The sequence below is a fragment of the Cydia pomonella genome, chromosome 13, assembly GCF_033807575.1.
Source record: "Cydia pomonella isolate Wapato2018A chromosome 13, ilCydPomo1, whole genome shotgun sequence".
NCBI lineage: Eukaryota > Metazoa > Arthropoda > Insecta > Lepidoptera > Tortricidae > Cydia > Cydia pomonella.
Window position 1 is genome coordinate 4,369,798 of NC_084715.1, and position 20,532 is coordinate 4,390,329.

Here is a 20,532-nt window from a genome sequence, read left to right on the forward strand (position 1 = left end):
CCATTTCCTCTTACCTACTGTCTACACATAAGTAAACAGTTGTTACTTACATAAAGCAATAAACACACCATATGCAAGTTATAAACTCGGCAGTCAACGCTTCTAACGTAATGCACATCATAACCATAATACTAAAGTGATCTAAAATCGGAACTGTTTGAGTATGTTGCATTATACTTCTGACGCTTTATGATGATTGCAATTTTTTTTTCTTTTTATTTGAGAAAACCTTACTTCCTTAAACGCTCTCACTAAAACATACATAAAATAAACGGACTTAACTAAAAGATATGTTAACATACAATATTTTATCGTCTATCGTATGATAAGTCACTCTCGTTTTAGGTATGTTCAAAGATAATTTGAAATAAAGGTGGATTGTCAAAGAAAACTTTGTATCCACAGCAAATTTACTGCCATCGTTCGACACATGATTAAAACTTTTAAAACGGCATTTGACTTTGATCCCTATATACTTATGTGTTCAATTTGTTAAATATCAAAAAGTGGCGCCATTTAATAGATCAAAGGCCAAAGGTATGGCAATATCGTTTCGAGCGATGGCGCCATAACCTTTAGGTAGTGCCCGGTAAGATGGCGCCACTTTTTTGATATTTAACACTTATCAGTGAAAGAATAAGGATCAAAGTCAAATGGCGTTCCAAAAGTTTTAATTATGTGTCGAGAGATGGCAGTAAATTTACGTCGCTACTAAGTTTTCTTTGACAATACACCTCTATTTCAATTTATCTTTGCTTTAGGTATGTTATAAAGTGACGGGCACATCGATGACAAACGCATGTATTATCTTCTTAAGTCCGCTGCTTGCATGCCCATAGATGGCGCTGTATTCAAAGTAGATACATAGAATATATACGTAAAAGTTTAACTTTCATCTGTGTTTAACTTTAAATTAAATCATGTTTAAAAAAATATATTTATATCATGTTTTTAGTATAAGAAACTTTATGATTATTTAAGTATAATTTTCTTTTATGTTTGATGAGAATAAAAAAAAATGTGAAGGCACAGTGACACGTATTTATGTTTATTTAAAAGTACCCACTACCCGCAAAGTGTAATTAGTGATACTCAGTATTTGTTTTGGTTTATTCACTAGTGCATTATTGAATTCAATATGTAATTTTCAATTTAATATATTCTTTATTAGAAGTTGTGTACATACATTTTGTTTGGTAAAGCAGAAGGACGTTTTCAAAAATAGATTTTTGACTTATTATTTCGTACTCACTGAGGCCAAGTTGTGTAATCAGTGCATTACTTAATTAAATAAATGACAATATTTATCACTTATGCAAACTGTCATCAATAGATAAGAAATTAAATAAAACCTTATCTAAAGATACTTGAATTTGGGACGTAAATTAAACAATCATGGGTATATTTACTCCGCCGTGCATATTGAAAAGCAGTATCGTATATACGTAAAGTGTTTTATCCTGGACTTTCCATTGGAAAATAATATTGAAACGAATGTATGTGCTTGCTATTGTATCGGAATAACGTTACACCGACTGTCGATCTCATAAAATGTTGATAAGGAATTAATTTCAAAACAAAGGTATCCCCTGTAACGGGCTTATCGGCGTGTGTGTGTGCATACAGAAGCTACTACAAGCATGGACACCCCTGGAGAGATATTTCAATCGATAATCAGAGCGGGCAAGTCAACTGCTTAAACAAAACCAGCATAAGCAAGGTGTCCTGATCACGCATAGTTGCGACGTATGTCGAGACCACATTTATACCGGTTAGTACTAGGCTCTGGGCTATCCTCTAGGCTCTGTATGCCAGGTTAATACGTGGCCAGGGCAGCACGCACATGCGCAGAGGGTAGTAACCACACCGATCAAAACAAGACACGACGCGTTTTCCTAAATCAGTCAGAAAACAACAAATATCAGTGAATACTGGAAAAACTGTGCTCGATTTGATAAATAACATACTTTCCACGAACAGACGCGTACGGATGCGATCTGTCTAAACAAAAAGGCGCTTCTGCTATGTAAACATGAACGAACATAAAATATTGGTTTTTATCGCGTTTTTGATACTCTATTGTTTGTACTGCCTCAACAGTTGGTTCAAGTCTGAGAATGTTATAGACGAAAATGCTCCAGAGCCACTACCTGATTTACTGCAAGAAATCCCTGAAATATTGGTACCTGATAGATCAGTTATCAAGAAAGAGGTTGAAATAAAAACAAAAACAAAGAGAATTCCACTGTTTTTCTACAATGCCTGTAGCGTTTTAGAAGTATTTACCGAAAAGCCAGCTCTGATCAAGAAAAACAAAACAAGATCGAAAGAATTAGACAACAGCAGTAACGCTATAGCTGTTATTGGTATAACAGTATTCTTAGTGGCTCTGGGTGTCAATGCAGTTCTAGACGCACTGAAAGCTAAGGAAGAAGAACGTGAGCGGAGGAAATTGAATCCTGATGGGGAAAGAAGGCAATCATTGTCTGAGTTTGCAAACAAAAAGCAGTTGCGACGAGAATCGAGCAGATTCGGAATTCAATTGTTTCAAATTGCAGAATCTGTGGTTAGTGGGGAAGAAAAGAGTAGACGCCAGAGTCGTCCGTATACCCGTGGAGACTCCACCAATTCCTATTTGTCTGATAGAAAGGCTCAAGCAGACGGTTCCACGCCTACAGAGACAGCGGAACCCAGGCTTGTGAAGAGGCAATCGGTTGCTAAGCTCTTTGGTATGTTTTTATATCTATTTTGATTTACTTTTAACTGAATCTTCGTTGTTTATATGAGGGTTCACTTACAATAGCAAGTATGTTGAAGCGCTTTTTTGTGTAAATATAAGATAATTACAAGCTAATTCAAACGTACACTGATATCAGAATGACATCTAACTTATATAATTCAGTTATCGTGCATTTCGCTCGTACTTGTTCGTACATGTATTGGCGCGGGCGAGACGCACGATTACTAAATAACATGATTCAAATATGATTTTAATGCCAGTGTACGTTCGAATTGGCCTGTATTTTATTCAAAATCAGACAAGATCAGATTTATTACAAAGTACTTACGTAAAAATATTTATTAACAACTTACAATAGTATCGATAGATTTGCGAGTCTGTAGATTGTTGAAGTTGTTCAAAAAATTTCGATTTTAATTAGTATCTTCTTTACGCACGGTCTTTTTTCATTTATTAAAGAAAGGTAATATATTGAGCAATTTTTACCGTCAGATATTTCAGCTAGTATCGAAGTCTATATTGATTTTTATCCTACAAAGCCAAAGATACCTTAAGTACTAATTACTTCAATTAAATTTAAATAAATAAATAAATTTTAAACCATCATCATTTAATAATTGGAAAAGAGTTGCATATCTTTTTGGTTAAATTCTATAACAAAATAAATTCACCAGTATTTCCCATTGTTTTTAAATTTTTGACACAAGTTTTTGACGCCGACGCCGTATATGTTTGACGCCATTGACTGTCTGTGTATCGGTATGTGGCATCGTAGCTCTCAAACGGATGGACCGATTTGGATACTGATATTTACGCGAAAGCGGACGAGTTTCCTTGCGTTGGTTCTTAGCTATGTTTGATAAAAATCCATACAGAATATTGAAGAGTATTAGTTCTTTTCAAAAATGATGATTATAATTCTATTTATTGACAATAACAATATACATAATGGATATATACAGATGATTACTATAACTAGCTTATATCTAAAATAGGCCCTTGAGGCATTGTACCAAGGATGCTGGCGGCATTTCCTCGTTGTATCGCAATACTGATACGTTGTGCGAGGAAGCCGCCAGCTCTTCGGTCACCAGTTACGTCAACCAGACGTTTCGCGATTTCTCCAAAAAACTTGTGCGCGCTGGGACCCCATGGACCTAGAGTTTCAACGCCAAAATGATGTATGTTAATATAAGGTATTTTTGGTATAAAATGGATTTTTTTGACATAATGCGTCGGGGATTTTAGTTTTTTATTTATTCAATTCAATAGTTATATAAAATATGTAAGATGAACTACTGAACTTAACATCTGATTGCTAACACTTACATCAATCGACAAGAAAATATAAATAAAACGCACTTCAGCATATTTGATTAAATGTTTATTGAGAATGTTGATGTTTGTGACTAACACTATATTTTAACTGTTATGGCTAACACTATCTTTTAACTGTTATGACTACTACTACATTTTAATTGTTATGTCTATGACTATGTTTAACTATTTAATCTCTATCTTCTGTCAATGTTTAACTCATTTCACTATGTTTTGAAACAAGGTCTGTCTGACGACTGAAAAAGATTTTCAGGTAAATATATATCTTTCCATATATTTTTATTTTATGTCGCCAACATATGCCGAATTATTTAAGTCTATTATAAATTTTTAAACACATTGTGATATGGGTATTGTAACATATTAAAATTTGTAATTTTTTAACTGTTGACATGGCATTTCGTATATATAGCATATTTCGTAAGTTGATAGCCAAAACTCATTGATGAATGTAATAGTATTTATGTAACGGCTAATGTTAGAAAGTTAGCGAGGGTGATGGGCACCTTTGCGTCGTTGACAGAAGAAGCTCGATTCGGGCAACCAATGTCACTTTGACGTTAGAAATATCGTAGATAGATCTTATTGGGATCACAGCGGAATCGAAATAAACGTCAATTTTGACATGTCGTTTATAGTTATCGATCTTTCTAAGATCTTAAACGTGTCTTAATCATCCTCCGAATCGGGGCGTAAAGTTGATTTAATTTTCGGACTTTACCCAAAAGACTTGGATAAAACTAGTTATATTATACCAGAGTAAACTTGAATTTAATTAACATTCTAACATTAGCCTTAACATACACCAATTTTCGGTACAAATTTTACAATAAATCGATGCAAATTATATTTCGTCAAGTATTTATTCAGAATTAGATTGTTTAAACTGACGTTAGCAACGATAGTTTACAAATAAGTATAAGTTATTGATCCAGAAAATCGGAAAATGTTCAAAATCGCTATATTTCTACATGGAACAATTTCGAATACTTTCATATTTTTGTATTAGAAGCGAAATTTTTCATTTTTAAACAGAAAGTTTCCTCTATTTTTTCTGAAACTTTCCTGAAATATCTGAGATCTTTTACAACTTATTGGTAATCTCCGCAACTTGCACATCTGTTACAAACATAGGTATCAGAAGATTCAGAAGGACTGGACTGATGAATTTTAGTTGCTAACCGACGGTAAAAAGTCCACTATTGCCACGATTTTATTAATTTCATATCAATTTTATCGATCTGCAAATTTAGTTACATAATCGCCATGTCACGAGTTTTCATTAAAACAAGTCGAATATTGCCCCTGTTGGCCGGCGAAAAGATAAAAGTATAAATTAACTGCGATACTGCCAAGCTGTCAAGAGAGGCACGGAATATGTTGGCGACATATCGTTCTGCTTTCATTGGAGATACCACGAGGCCGACTTTGATTTAACAATTTGTTGGTATCTGGTATAAATATGGCCGACCATTTTTGACCCGATTCGAAGAATAAGATACGATAACGATAAGTTCTGTTTTAGATAAGTTCTCATTTAGGTATCGTTTTTATGTCGTATAATTAACAGAAGCAGTTCGATTCAGTCAACCAATGTCACTTTGACGTTAGAAATATCGTAGATAGATCTTATTGGCAGGGATCGGAACCGGTTTTTTGCAAAAACATCGAAATCACCATATATTTCGGTTTATTGTATATTCTAAATGTAGGACTCAACTGTGTTTTCAGATAACGACTTCGTATTATTAGATTGCCTAATTAGAAATGAAGTAATTAACAAAGAACGAAAAAATACCGTTTTCGTTCCCATACAAAAAATACCGGTTTCCGATCCCTGCTTATTGGGATTGCAACGGAATCGAAATAAACGTCAATTTTGACATGTCGTTTAGTTATCGATCTTTCCAAGATCTTAAACGTGTCTTAATCATTCTTCGAATCGGGCCGTTAGAAACAAACAGTCTCTTATAGTAATAAATTATTACAATAAAGGGTAATTAGGATAGACTTACAGTTTCCTTAATTAAGTAATTCTAGACGGCTCATTCCGTTACCGGATTTCTAAGGATGCTTCGTAGAAAAGCGAAACACGTGTCGAGTTTTTTACTTCTGGTGGTAGTTTGTTATATGTATTTTTGCTGTACTGGGAGGTTGGGAACAATAATTACGTGTAAAAATACCCGAGTAATATAAGGTATAACGGGTTGGCACTGATTTACGCGCACGTTATCGTTTCGCGGATTAGTATAAGTAATATTTTTGTTTTAATCTGTTATTTATGTCAATACTTCATTAGACTTCTCGCTAGAGAGGCCGATAATACGACTCAAGGTCATATCAAAATAAGGGCCTCCACAACCCTCATCGATAATTGCATGATTTGCATGCAATTCCAGATAATTACCGGCTAGGTGCAACTAATTCAATCGATCCATCAAATGCCGTAATGTAACACAAATCGCATGCTATTATACTTCGCACCCCGTCCTCAAGATTAGTAACTGAAGATATATATATATATATTTATTTATTATTTATTTATTTATTGAAACTTTATTGCACACATAAAGAAAAATGTACAAATGGCGAACTTAATGCCAAAAGGCATTCTCTACCAGTCAACCATTGGGTCAAACAGAGACACCACGTCACGTGAGACGTAGGTGTCACCACTCTGCACTTAGTTTGGAGTTGTTTTTACATTTTTATTTTTTAATAAGTGGGTATGCCTAGATTCCACTTCCTGGCCGCCATCGCTCTGTCCGCTCATACGCTTTCTAGTGCTCAAGCACTCAAGTCACTTCTTAAAAACTTAACTAAGTTTCTTGTTCGTGGATTCTCGCAAAAATAGCGAAACGTAAACATATTAAGAAATACGAAGATGTCAAATTGTTAATACAGAATCGACCTCCAGTTGACGTGATTGCGCAACCCAGATATTTTCATCGATAATTTTGTGATTGCTTTAATTTATTTGGTATTATATTTATTGGTGTGTGTTAGAATGTGAGCTCTTCTTTAGTTAGTCTTGTGCATTTTTAGTGTCTATGCACCAATCACTAACCCGCGTTAACCGGTTAAACCTGGCGTTACCATGGTTACCAGTACAATTTGACACTGGGTTAACAATTTAACCGGTTAACCCCAGGTTAGTGGGATGGCGCAAGAGGCCCTTAGTAATTTTATTCTAATATGGACTTTATTTACTTGTAGCAATATTGACGCTTCTGCCAAAATAGGTGCCAATTTTGTCATTAAGCTTAGTACTTATATTCATGCCTACGTACATAACTTATATCCAGTAGATACCATTTACAACTGATTAGTCTTTTAAATGACGTTCCGAACGACTAATCAAAGGCTTCATATGGGTACGGTGCTAATTAGGTACGTACGAGTATTTATGTACATAATACCTGTTTAAGTAGGTATAGTTCGTGTCATCCACGATGGCGCGCAGATTTGTCAAATCTAACCTTTAATAACATGACAATACGTTTCAAGCCACGCGTCTTCGTGAATGACACGATCTATAATAGGCACTCGCTAATCCGGCATTGACAACAATATATTATGTTGAAGTTTTTTTATGAAAAAGTTTCTTTTTCGCCATCTCGGGGTTGGGCTTATAATAAAATTTTATTAACTCACATAATATATACGAGTATACTCCTCAAAGTATAGTCAGATATAACAAACTTAGCCTGTAGGTAGGTTAAATGAATTAGTTATATACTCGTATTAGGGTGTCTCCCATCATGGGGATTTAAATGTAGGGCTCTTCTACTCGCTACACTAAGCTACTTTTATTATGAGACCAACCGCGAAGTCGCGAAAAATATACATATTGGATTATTCATACATTTTGGCTGAGCAGATGTTGATATTTTCTATGAAAAAGCCAAAAAATCGCGATTTTGGGGTTGGTCTCATAGTAGAAGTAACTCGATTTAGCAAGGAGAATCGAGCCTTGCATTTAAAGTCCCATGGTGGGAGATATACTGTAGTCTTTTATATATTCATATAGGCATATTATTTAGTATACCATTAAATTAAATAATCTCTCTCTGCTTTGTACATAGTTGCGGCAGATTATATCGTAAGCGAAACAATCTTCATTCGGGAATGCTAGAACAATTAGAACAAGAGAATGTCGCTTCTTAATAGCATTTAGAAAATACCTCTCTAAGTTGAATAGCGTCCCAGAATACCACAGAAATAGCTAGGACGCGTCTAGAAATTAAATAAAGTACATGGGTATACCTTTCGAGACGTTCTAAAGCCATTTTCACATAGGATGAGGATCTGTACAACGCTCCAGACGTACCTATGAGTCAAACCATAACACATTGAATGGATGAACGGTTTTGCCTGGGTTTGCCTCTTAACCGTCCTGTACTTCGTGTCTTTCATGATGACGCGCAGATTTGTCAAAACTAACCTTTAATAACATGGCATTACGAGTCAAGCCATGCGTCATCGTGAATGACACGTTCTTTATATATTTCGTAAAATGCCACTAAACATTTATTCAACCTTTTCCTGTAATAGTCGTAGTATATCTATAGGTATGTTTCATTACTTGTTTGCAGCCAAGAGGGCTTACCGCGAACTACGTTCGACGTGTTGCCCCTGTCACACTTACCTACGTATTTACAAGTGCGACGGAGAGGTAACACGTCGAACGTGGTTCGAGCCCTGAGCCTTCATTGCCTTCAACCAGTCTGTAGCTGACCGTATTTCGTGACACTTTATTCTCACTGTGTTCCCTTTTATGTATGTCTATTACTGTTTGTGTGTTTATGAATAAAACCAATTCTATTCTATTCTAATAATTTCTAACCAACCGCCGTAAGTTAAACGGTGGACTTATAATAGTTATACCTCGTAAAACAAAAATATAATTTTCTGTATCTGCCCTTGCTCTAATGTGCAAGAGCGATGGAGAGAAATAACGGCATTTAGTATTTCGCGTTAGGCCCACACAGCAAGCGTGCATCCAGTGTGAAGAATGCCTAAGAGGTGTCTCCAGGAATGCAATAATGTGCAGGCGAATGCATTCGTGCACTTTGTTCATTAAGCTATTGTCAAGTTAAGTATATAAAGGAAATCCGGTTTTGTGTTACGAGGAGCATATTCGTAGATACTAAAATGGAAAAGATAGCATTGTTTAGCTGACATGACAATATTACCTACCCGCTATCGTTTCACGACAGTCTACTTACGTACGTGTATCGGGCCTATTTCCAGACTAATAAGTAAAGTACTTACTTGGCTGGCGCGATAACCCAAAATGAGTCTTGGCCTCAAACAAAAGAGCACGCCATTTTGCTCGATCCTGAGCGTATTCACGCCAGCTTTCGCCGACGCCAAACTAACGGAGATCTACCTCCATTCTATCCGCCAAACGGTATTTTGGATGACCAACAGAACAGGATGGTGCGGTATCCAATTGGTCGACCCAAAGCAAAGTTTAGAAAAAAATTAAATTTAAAAGTGGCAAAATTACTGTCTTGGGTGAGACTTGAAGTCACGGCCTCTGGATCGATACTCCAGCGCTCTGCTATCTGAGCCACCAAGACCTCATCCATAGGCAGCAAATGTTTCCACTATATGGGTCTAGGGAACCCTAGCGACATCTACCGTAAGAACGTTACACTTAGACGGCTACCGGTGTTCCAAGTATACATACAATTTTTTTCTAACAAGCAGAAACGTCTGCGAACGATGCTTTTAAGCTTAGAATAAAAAGTGGAAAAATTACTGTCTTGGGTGAGATTTGAACTCACGGCCTCTGGATCGATACTCCAGCGCTCTCAAAGCAAAGTACTTACTGTCTCTTTCAGGTTATTGTGATGTTGTCAGACCGTCAAGAAGAATGCCAATCTATGTTCAGTCAAAATAATAAAAATGCCTGTTAATAGATAAATAATATGTTATTATGAACGGCGTGTTAGGAATTACTCGTTATTAAGATTCCTTATAATATTATTCCTTATTCCTTGAGTATGACGCTGTCCTGTCTGCCAGTAGATGTTCATAATTGGATTTAAAATCAAATTGTTTATTCAAAAGACAAGCAAATTATCATAATTTAGGGTTGATTGATTGAAATGCAAAATGGTGGGTATTTGTGGGTATTTCCGTAATACAACTGTATATTACGGAATATAACAAAATATAGGTAAATGTTACAACTCTCTCATAAAATAGTAATTTCATGGTATTATAATTATACCGATAATGTAATATTCCATGTAATGGAATGAAATTGGTACAAAATTGAACTAAAGCCTTTTGAAACATAGTGAGTTCAATCAATCAACCTTAAATTATGATAATTTGCTTGTCTTTTATTAAGTAATTCTTACTTAATTATTCTATTAAGTAATTCTTACTTATTTCCTGTCTGTGGAAACCTGTAATTGGCTTCCCTGATACATATTTATGTTAACCTAGTTTTAGTTTACTTAAGCTGTTGGTTTTCCGAATAAAAAATAAATAAATTAATACAAGTTACCAAGTTTATGGAATATGATCGCCCACAGATTTGCAAGGTGCTCTAAAGAGGTGAAAGTCACATTGTTTAGGGCGTTTCGCACTTCCCTCAAAGTTATATCGTTTTAGGAGTACAATATATGGTTTAATTATTTGCTCGTGTTACACGAAACACCCAGTATAAGGGTCAATTCATAACTCTCAAATATCAATTTTTTGACGACCGGTCTGTCCTAGTGGGTAGTGACCCTGCCTATGAAGCCGATGGCCCTTGGTTCGAATAGTAAGGGCATTTATTTGTGTGATGGACACATATATTTTTTCCTGAGTCATGGGTATTTTCTATGTCTAAAAGTATGTATTTATCGATACAAGTATGTATAAGAATATCGTCGCCTAGTATTCATAGTACAAGCTCTGCTTAGTTTGGGACTAGGTTTATCTGTGTATGATGTCCCTAATATTTATTTATTTCTTGTCGTTACTCCGATTACAAGTAGCAAACGTAACGCATGATGCAGATGAAAATGCTAGCGCACTTTCAAATGTACACATCGCATACCACTTAAAGGACTGACAAAATCTAACCATCTCTGTCTATCACAGGAGGTCGCCCAGTACCGATGGTGCGGCGGTCTTCTTTCCCCGCCCTGCCGCTAAACCCCGACGTGCAAGCGCTGATGCTGGGCCACCGGCAGCCATCTTGCGACAGTGACGACGAAGACGGGAAGGGACGTCGCGTGAGGATCATAAGGAGATATTAATCTCTTTAGAACAACGAGTGTTTTGAAATGAAAAGAGCTTTGACTCCACGTTCAATGTTACGAGTAATATAAGTATGGGCCACCAGGCCAACACACGTACCCACGATGATACGACATCGTATCGGTGCGCGCCGTAACGTTGCAGGACGCCGCAACGTGAGACGACGTCGTATCGTGGGTATGTGTGCTGGCCCTATGTCGGACGCGGCACCCTTGTATTGTAACATTTACAGGTGTAAGAAAAATAGTGGGCATCCGTTTTTTTTCTATGGGGAAGATCGTCCAATTCGGCCAAAGGCGAAAAATCAAACTACTTTTTCCTACTCAGAACTCGATACTGAATATTAAACGGATCCCTACTATTTTTATTACATCTGTATATATTCACTTCTTTTTTGCACTGATATTAGATAATATTTGTCTTTGGCGGATACTACATTGTCGTGTTTTGTTTTGTAGCTCTTCCAGCTTTAATCGATTTCACATTAGTTAGTTATATTAGGATAAATATAAAAATATAAGGTACCTAAGTAAGTACCTACAACAGTCTTATTACAAATGTCACAATGTCTTTGATATAACAGATAGCAATGATAATTTGGATTTGAAAATTAAAAGATAATTGCTATTTTAACAAAAAAAGTAACTAAATAAATACATAGAAGTAAGGAAAAGTGCCTAGTGGGCAATCGAATTTTCCAATATTTTTAAATTTCACCTCGTTGGTTATTGTTGTCTCTTTTTATAAAAATTATAGAGGAATTTATTTATCCTAGGAATGCAATATGCATTGATTATGAAGTGTTAAATATTTTCTTAAAGTTAAATATATGCACTAGGCATTTTTTTATCTCATTCGAAATATTACGTGTTATTAATTGTTTTCAATTTAAGGTCAATGCGGCCAATTCTGTCATAGGGCCAATTCCGTACGTTTCTGGAGCGTATATTTTTATTTTCAACCCATAGGAAAAACCCCATCTGCTTTTGATTGCTGAAACTATAAGAAATCGCTGCTTTGTCGATGAAATTATCAATTGTGTAGTTGTTTAAAAAACCGGTCGTGTACGGAATTGGCCCTATGACGGATTTGCCCACATTTATGTAAATTTATTAAGATAAAAATCGGTGTGTGATAAACATAGGTCTAAAACTTTTAAAATGTATATGACATTAGCAAAGAATTTAACATATCTTTATAAATGCATATTTGAAAGTCTGAACCTGAACTGCGAATGAATAAATGTGATACACAATTAAACATACCTACAGTGTATGTCTTTATTAGTATTAATTTACAGGCCCATTATGATTTTAATAACAGGTTATATTAGATCGGGATAAGACATTTCTTCAACTAAAAACGTCACTTTTGACACTGATATCTATCAGTTCCATATCTAATCTAGATATAATTCATACCTAACAATAAGATAAGTGACAACGCTGGACTAACTGCTGTTGGACGAAATACGTGTTGACGTAATACGCGTTGGACGAAATGCTGTTGGACGAAATACGTGTTGACGTAATACGCGTTGGAAGAAATGGTGTTGGACGAAATACGTGTTGACGTAATACGCGTTGGACGAACTGCTGTTGGACGAAATACGTGTCGACGTAATACGCGTTGGACGAAATGCTGTTGGACGAAATGCATGTTTGACCAAATACGTGTTGGACGAAATGCGAATTGAAATATCATTTGGACAAACTGCGTATTGGACGCACAGCTAAAAATCATTCATAACCTGTTATTAAAATCAAAATAGGTACGCCTGTTAGATAAAATGCACACTTTACCAAAGCTTTTAGCTGTAATTTTATTAAATACTGTAAAACCACATCACTTAAGTCTAAAATTTCTATATTAATATATTCCAAAACAAATTAAAAAATCTTTCTTTAAGTGCATTATTTTTTAAATATGTAGTTTTAAAACAAAATATTTCATAAATGGAAGAAAAACTCAAACAAAAGAACATAGATATTCAGGCCATTTCCAACAAAATAATGTGATAGATCAGTATCTAACATGGATCTGACATCATTCCAATATGAGATGGTACCAATCTCCTTTAGGCCCTGCTGAATTGCGCATTATGTCAACCAAACACATCACTTTGGACACTGACATTACTGACAGATCAGTATCATATCAGTATTATATTGGAATGAGATTTAAAAACTAAAACTCGAATTGGCCTTATTGATACTTAATTACGGATATACTTGAATCATAAGTTGTAGTATTGGATTATAGTTGGGTGATTTTACGGTACTTACTTGTATTATTATTATTTTATAGCTAGGTGCGACCACACTGTTGCTTAAAAACGGTGACGGTACGGATCGCACTGATGCACCGTTAGTGTACCGTTTTTATCGCATGCTCTCCACGTCGCTGATTAAAACACGCCTACGGTCACAAAATAAACAATTGTACTATCGTAAAGAAATTACATTTCCTACAAAATTGAAGTTTGACAGTGATTCTGGGACGAATCATGTTGTCCTTTTCTAATGTATGGCACTATCCCTTTCCGGCTATGTCAAAAGTAAAGTAATTATCTTATCTGTGGTTGTGCTCGCAAAGGGACGTGAAGTTGTGCCAAGTGCCAACCCTAATAATTGCTCGAAGCAATTCTGAGCCGAGAGAGCCAGAAAGGTCGAGTATCACCTCACTGCTACGGTGCGGAATCGCAGTGACGCGTGGAAATTTCACAATTTTATTGTATGGTGTAATCGTAAAGTTTACGGAACGTCATTGCGTCACCGTCAGCGTATTTTGAGCAGCGGTGTGGATGGCACGCAAAATAAAAACGATACGCTTACGATGCGTCACTGCGATTCCGTATCGTCGCCGTATTTTAAGCGGCGATGTGGTCGCGGTTACGGTTACGGCGGATACGGTTAAGAAAAATGTTTAGTTTTAAGTATTTAGTACAATTTAGTCATGCGTTGCTAAATTGAACCTTTCCTATTTACTGGAGTGGGAAATATTAAAAATGTTTAAGAGAGATGTAACTTCAGGGTTTGTATGCTAATTCTAAAAACGATAACCAGATATACATAATATTATCTGTAACTTATGGAACCTTTCTTTACTTTTTTCAAAGCTTTTATTTAACTTGCCCTGTTAGTAAGTATACAACGTGTCTCTAGTTACTCTCTGGACATTGACCGAGATCCTGAGTAATTCCTTCTCACGAATGTTCTAATATGATAAATTATTTGATTAAATAAACATTAAAATAAATATATGTTAAAAGTTAAATTAATTTAAATAAATCATCAATAAAAAGGATCATACTGTATTAGTCGTTCACAATGACGATAAGATTAAAGTGATGACTTGGAGCTGATCTGATGATGGAGACAGGAGGTGGCCATTGGCCATTGGAAGTCTGTGATAAAACAACGCAAACTACTTGTGTTTGGGGTTGTTAGAATTGTCTCAATGAGTATAAGTTGCCTGTGGAAAGAAAAGTACAATCAGCGATAAAAGCGTGTACTGAAAATGAAATTTTTGTCAAAAACTTATCATAGCTATTTTAAAAGACGGCAACCTTTTTTTTTCATTGTTAAGAAATTAAAGGCCGAGGCGTGGGACATTTTTGTTTTCTATAGAAACATCACGTACACGTGATCACTTGTCATAGAAAGCGAAGTGGCGGACGTATCGGCCCAGACCCGGACTGTTCTAGCGTAAGCCATGTTTGACAGTCGGCACCTATGGACTACGAAATACATTAATTTAAAGGTAAATAAAACTAAATACGAGAGAACATTTCGAATTTCAAACTTCGTATAAATAGTTTTTAGGTGCTTAATTACACCTTTTTTTTCGGTATGGATCTTTTAATATTATAATATTTAAAATAATTCAGGGTATTTGAGGCCGTTTGTGTATTTTACATTTCTAATAATACAATAGCGTTACTTATGTAAGAAATTAATAAAATCCTACTACTTTTATACTTACAAAGACTTTTCAGCTGATCAAAATTTATATCTGTATACAATATCAAATGTTATAAGTAATAATAGTAGGTATTCTGATGTAGCCTATATAACTGGTCTGTAACTTTAGATATACAACAACTATATACATGTCATTGTAATGTACATATTCGTATATTACGATATAAAAATTGTAATTGTAATACATACTTTCCTATCTAGAACACGCCTTTAATTACCTACGTAATTAGTACTGTATCATTATGTATTTTGTACATAACTATAATTCTGATTTCAATGATGTTATAATTAAATAAATGAATTATACTCTGGTAAATGAGTTTTATTACAATTATTACTTACTCTTATTATTTCTAATTTATTTCGATCGTCATATTTTCCACACAGAAAATTTGTAATAATTTGTCGTAAAAATTTGCAGTAATCATTTATACGATTTCTAAGTGGACTGGGAACCCTTATATTCATATTCATATTCTTTTCATCAAACTTGCTTGAAAAAGATCTTCTTTCATGCAGGTGTACTGAAGGTCAAATACCTATATTGTTCCCGTGGAAGTTATAGTTTGTAAAAAAAAGCTATAACTCACTAGGGAGTTATAGCTTTTTTTAATGATATAACTAACTCATACAAACTAAGAGCCTCGGTAGAGAGTACCATTTTGTACCTTTTGGCGTTGAAACTCTAGGTCCATGGGGTCCCAGCGCGCACAAGTTTTTTGGAGAAATCGCGAAACGTCTGGTTGACGTAACTGGTGACCGAAGAGCTGGCGGCTTCCTCGCACAACGTATCAGTATTGCGATACAACGAGGAAATGCCGCCAGCATCCTTGGTACAATGCCTCAAGGGCCTATTTTAGATATAAGCTAGTTATAGTATTCATCTGTATATATCCATTATGTATATTGTTATTGTCAATAAATAGATTTATTTTTGTTGTAAAGATATAAAAAAAAAAAAAAAGTAGCGTAAATGAGTTTTACTTTTAAAATATTGACGTATATACAATTAATATTTTTGTTTATGTTTAAAAATATTTAGTTTGATTAATTTAATAACCCTTTAAAATATTTTTCTATAATTTTCAATGGTAGCTGAATCCCGGATAGGTCTGTGCCTTCGATGCCTAACCTGTTAAAGAATGACAATATGGCGGACGAATGTTTCGGTCATTCGCGGATGGTCTAGAACGCAAAATGACTACTGTAATATTTTGTCTACATCGCTATTATTCTACATCGCAAACGGTCTAGAACGCAAAATGACCACAACATTTTATATAGGTAGGTTAGGTTCGTTAGGTATCTTCAAATGGCCGAAGGCCAAACAGTACAGAATAGGAGCCCCGCGGAAGCGGGGCTCTGTCGACATCGCTATAAAGTTAAGATAAAACGGAAAAAATTATGTGGGCATTTTGCGTTCTAGTCCGTTAGAGCGGTAGTAGACTATAAACGATGTGGGTAAAATATTACACTAGTCATTTTGCGTTCTAGACCGTCCGCGAATAACCCGATTACAATAACTAGCCTAATTTAAAATAGGCCCTTGAGGCATTGTACCAAGGATGCTGACGGCATTTCCTCGTTGTATCGCAATACTGATAAGTTGTGCGAGGAAGCCGCCAGCTCTTCGGTCACCAGTTACGTCAACCAGTTTCGCGAATTCTGCAAAAACCTTGTGCGCGCTGGGACCCCATGGACCTAGAGTTTCAACGCCGTTTTTATTGTTGAACCACAATGGACAATCTATGGGCCTGCCGCGAATAACTTTATTTATGTACTCGTATTTGTCTATCTATCGCTCGAACATGCAAGAAAAATGAATATTCACAAATTCATTACAAGGTACTTTGGGAAACGCTGGCTCGAATAAGTACGTAAGTACCTGGGCGACCGAGCTTTGCTCGGTTATAACTATTTATTGTAATATGGTGGTGTATAGGTGATAATCTTAACTACATTTTTTTACTAAATTAAACTTGTCTAAAACAATAAAAATTAAAAAAATATATATAAACTTGAACATATAAAAAAAAAACAAAAGTTAGTCACCGGGCGAGATTCGAACTCAGAACACTCGTTTAGCAGTCCGCGTCTTAACCCGCTGGACCAGACGGACAGTGGCCGGCAACACGAAATTAGCGACCATATTTTGCGTCGAAAGAAAAACGCATGAAAACTCGAAAACACACGTTTTCCCAAACATAAGACTAATCTAGATAGATTGTATACCCCCAAAAACCCCCATATACCAAATTTCAGCGAAATTGTTAGAGCCGTTTCCGAGATCACAGAAATATATATACATATATATATATATATACAAGAATTGCTCGTTTAAAGGTATAAGATATGGGTCTTGCAATTCCTTATCAGAGATCATGTTACACTGGCTATCAAAGGTAGAAAGCGGTAACGAAGCCATTAGCCAGTGACGTTTGTTTGTTTACCTTCGCCCGACCTCGGACGCCGCGTTGGACGCACGCCAGACACTCGACATCTTTACGTAACGCGACTTTGGGAAACGCTGGCACCTATTTTGGCCAATGAGTATATGCCACGTCAGTGGCAAATATGCATATGGCTCGCCTGATGGTAAGTGGTCACCGTAGCCTATGAACGCCTGCAACTCTAGAGGGAGAATCAAATTTTAGAACACTTATTTCGAGTCCCTAGATTCTCTAGCAAAGTAAAGCGATTTTTAAAAACCATTTACTTTTTTGTTTACATGAGCTTGCAAAAAGCAAAAACTACTCCTTTTCCTATGCCGTCTGATCTCCGTGGTCCCCGAAGCTCAAATTTTAAGACATGTAAACAGGAATAAAAACATCCCAGAAATTGTAGGTGTCAAATTTGATTACTGTCACTATTTTTTGAACCCCATTTAAGAACTTAAATCTGTTATTGTAATCACATTATTTAGCCCTAAACTTTTTTCTTCCGTTAATTTTAGTAATTTTGTAATGCATAGCACTCGTGTAGTAATTGCGGATCTACTGATGTCTATTTCATCGAAATCCGCTTAATAGTTTAGGCACTAGAAGAAAAAATATATGATATAATATTCGGAGTCCTCTCAAGACGGCTGTATTGATTTTTCTTTAATAGAACAAGTGAAAATAGGTAGTGAAGGGCAAGAGGAATCTACCGATACGTGATTTAAAAAACCGGGCAATTGCGAGTCAGACTCGCGCACGAAGGGTTCCGTACCATTATTTATAAAAACGGCAAAAAAATTATGTTTGATGTATGGGAATATTTATTTTATTCTGTTTTTAGTATTTGTTGTTATAGCGGCAACAGAAATACATCATCTGTGAAAATTTCAACTGTCTAGCTATCACGGTTCATGAGATACAGCCTGGTGACAGACGGACGGAAGGACGGACGGACGGACAGCGAAGTCTCAGTAATAGGATCCCGTTTGACCCTTTGGGTACGGAACCCTAAAAATCGGTCCAGTATCCTATAAGCTACAGGGTGTACTAAATCATCAGGACTTCAATCAGTAACCCTACTTTCTGGTTACGTCGCAGTCAAGTAAAGGATAAGCGCTAAATCTGGGCTCAGCAAGCATTTTTTATAGCAAGATGTATTTTTTCCACAAGGATGTCTATGTCTACTTTGTGTAGAATTTAATAAGCTTGAATGTTGCCTTACACGATATTTTCGTAAAGAACGTAGATTTAGAGTAAAGCGCGAATTTCTCCTGGATGGTACACATTTTCCAAGATGGCTGCGATTCCTTGAGGTCCCCAAATGTCAAAAGGTGTGAGCGTGAAAAAGGGGCCTTTAATTTATATACATACCAAATTTCATGACTGTTCCAGAGAGTTCGAGATTAATCCTAATCCTATTGTGCTACGGTGCAATACCAATAGTCCAATAAACTAATTATAATTTTTTTTAATTCGAGGAAAACTGATAATATTACATGTAGGATACTATCGGCCCGATTCGAACAAAACAAAACCGTCACTTTTGATACTGACATATCCGATCTATGGATCGTATCTCGACCGTATCGTCTATTTGTACGTGCCACGTGCCGTATTACTGGTGGAGGTAACAAATTTGATTCGGTCAAGTTATGTTCTTATGTATGGGGAAGACAAATTATATCCAGATTAAAACGAATGTAGACAAAATATAGAACCGGGACGTAATTCATTTTGTTAAGAATTTATTAAGGATTATTTCTTACATTGACACTTTTTTCCTGACTCTAATACTTTTCTCAAAAATGAAAATAAACTGTCAACCGGGACATAGTTCTTGCTAAGGGGGGGTTGCGTCAGGGGGTGAGGGGACGCTAGTGTGCACAAAGCACCATAACCGAAGGTATACTGCATTAGTTTCAATTTGGATATAATTTGTTTTTCAAAAACCATAATTTGACCGAATCAACGTTTGTAATACGATTATCACAGAAGGTACTTGAAATACCAACCAAATATAATGACTTCTGAACCCCTAGTGTAAATTTATTCCATAGCGTAACGTGACGTACGAGTTTGTGTTAAGTATCGTTTTGTATGGGATTTAGAAACAGCGCGCCAAGCGGGACGTTTTGGAAGCTCATAATCCCATACAAAATGAGACTAAACGCAAACGTGTACGTCACGTTTCGCTATCGAATAAATGTACACTCGGGGTACTGTACCCCTAGTGTAAATAAATTCGATTTTGAAACGTGACGTACGCGTTTGCGTTTAGTCTCATTTTGTATTGGATTTAGAAAGAGCGCGCCAAGCGGGACGTTTTGGAAACTCAAAATCCTATACAAAATGAGACTTAACGCAAACGCGTTCGTCACGTTATGATGTCGATAAAATTTACACTAGGGGTACTGATCCCATTAAAAAATGTATCTCTTTATGCATACTCACGGATCTAATCAGTGTGTTTGTACCTAATAGATACAGGGTCTTGCTGACTACTGTCGCCAGATTTGATGGTAAGAACACACTTAACACAATTTTAAAATAATGTAGACATGTAATATATTACCATATTTACGCAAATGAATCATTATCTTAAAATTATCTTATCTTTAATTTTGGTCAATCAAAATATTCTTAATCTACATATATATCAATCAGAAAAAAAATTTAAAACGCGAGTTGTTCCGGAAAGTACACAGAAACAAAAATAATTCCCTGAAAAATCATTTCATGCGAAGAAATTCAAAGGTATTATGTGTAG

At 35.8% G+C, this 20,532-nt stretch overlaps 1 protein-coding gene across 2 annotated transcripts; it reads left to right on the plus strand.

Moving 5' to 3' along the window:
• The first annotated feature begins 1,233 nt into the window (after positions 1-1,233).
• LOC133524016 (uncharacterized) lies at positions 1,234-13,106 on the plus strand. Of its 2 annotated transcripts, XM_061859785.1 has the most exons (3): positions 1,236-2,729; positions 4,302-4,331; positions 11,186-11,316. In XM_061859785.1, exons 1-2 carry the CDS (start codon positions 2,033-2,035, stop codon positions 4,316-4,318), a joined length of 714 nt encoding a protein of 237 aa, XP_061715769.1. In that variant the 5' UTR covers positions 1,236-2,032; the 3' UTR covers positions 4,319-4,331; positions 11,186-11,316. The 2 variants fall into 2 exon arrangements, with proteins under 2 accessions (XP_061715768.1, XP_061715769.1); XM_061859784.1 differs by lacking the exon at positions 4,302-4,331 and having other exon boundaries at positions 1,234-2,729; positions 11,186-13,106.
• The last annotated feature ends 7,426 nt before the right edge of the window (positions 13,107-20,532 follow it).

What these genes read in the sequence shown, in the direction of transcription:
- LOC133524016 (XM_061859784.1), top strand. Translation starts at nt 2,033, where the DNA reads ATGAACGAACATAAAATATTGGTTTTTATCGCGTTTTTGATACTCTAT. An exon ending in ATCGGTTGCTAAGCTCTTTG is followed by an intron (nt 2,730 to 11,185) that starts GTATGTTTTTAT and finishes TGTCTATCACAG; the next exon opens with GAGGTCGCCCAGTACCGATG.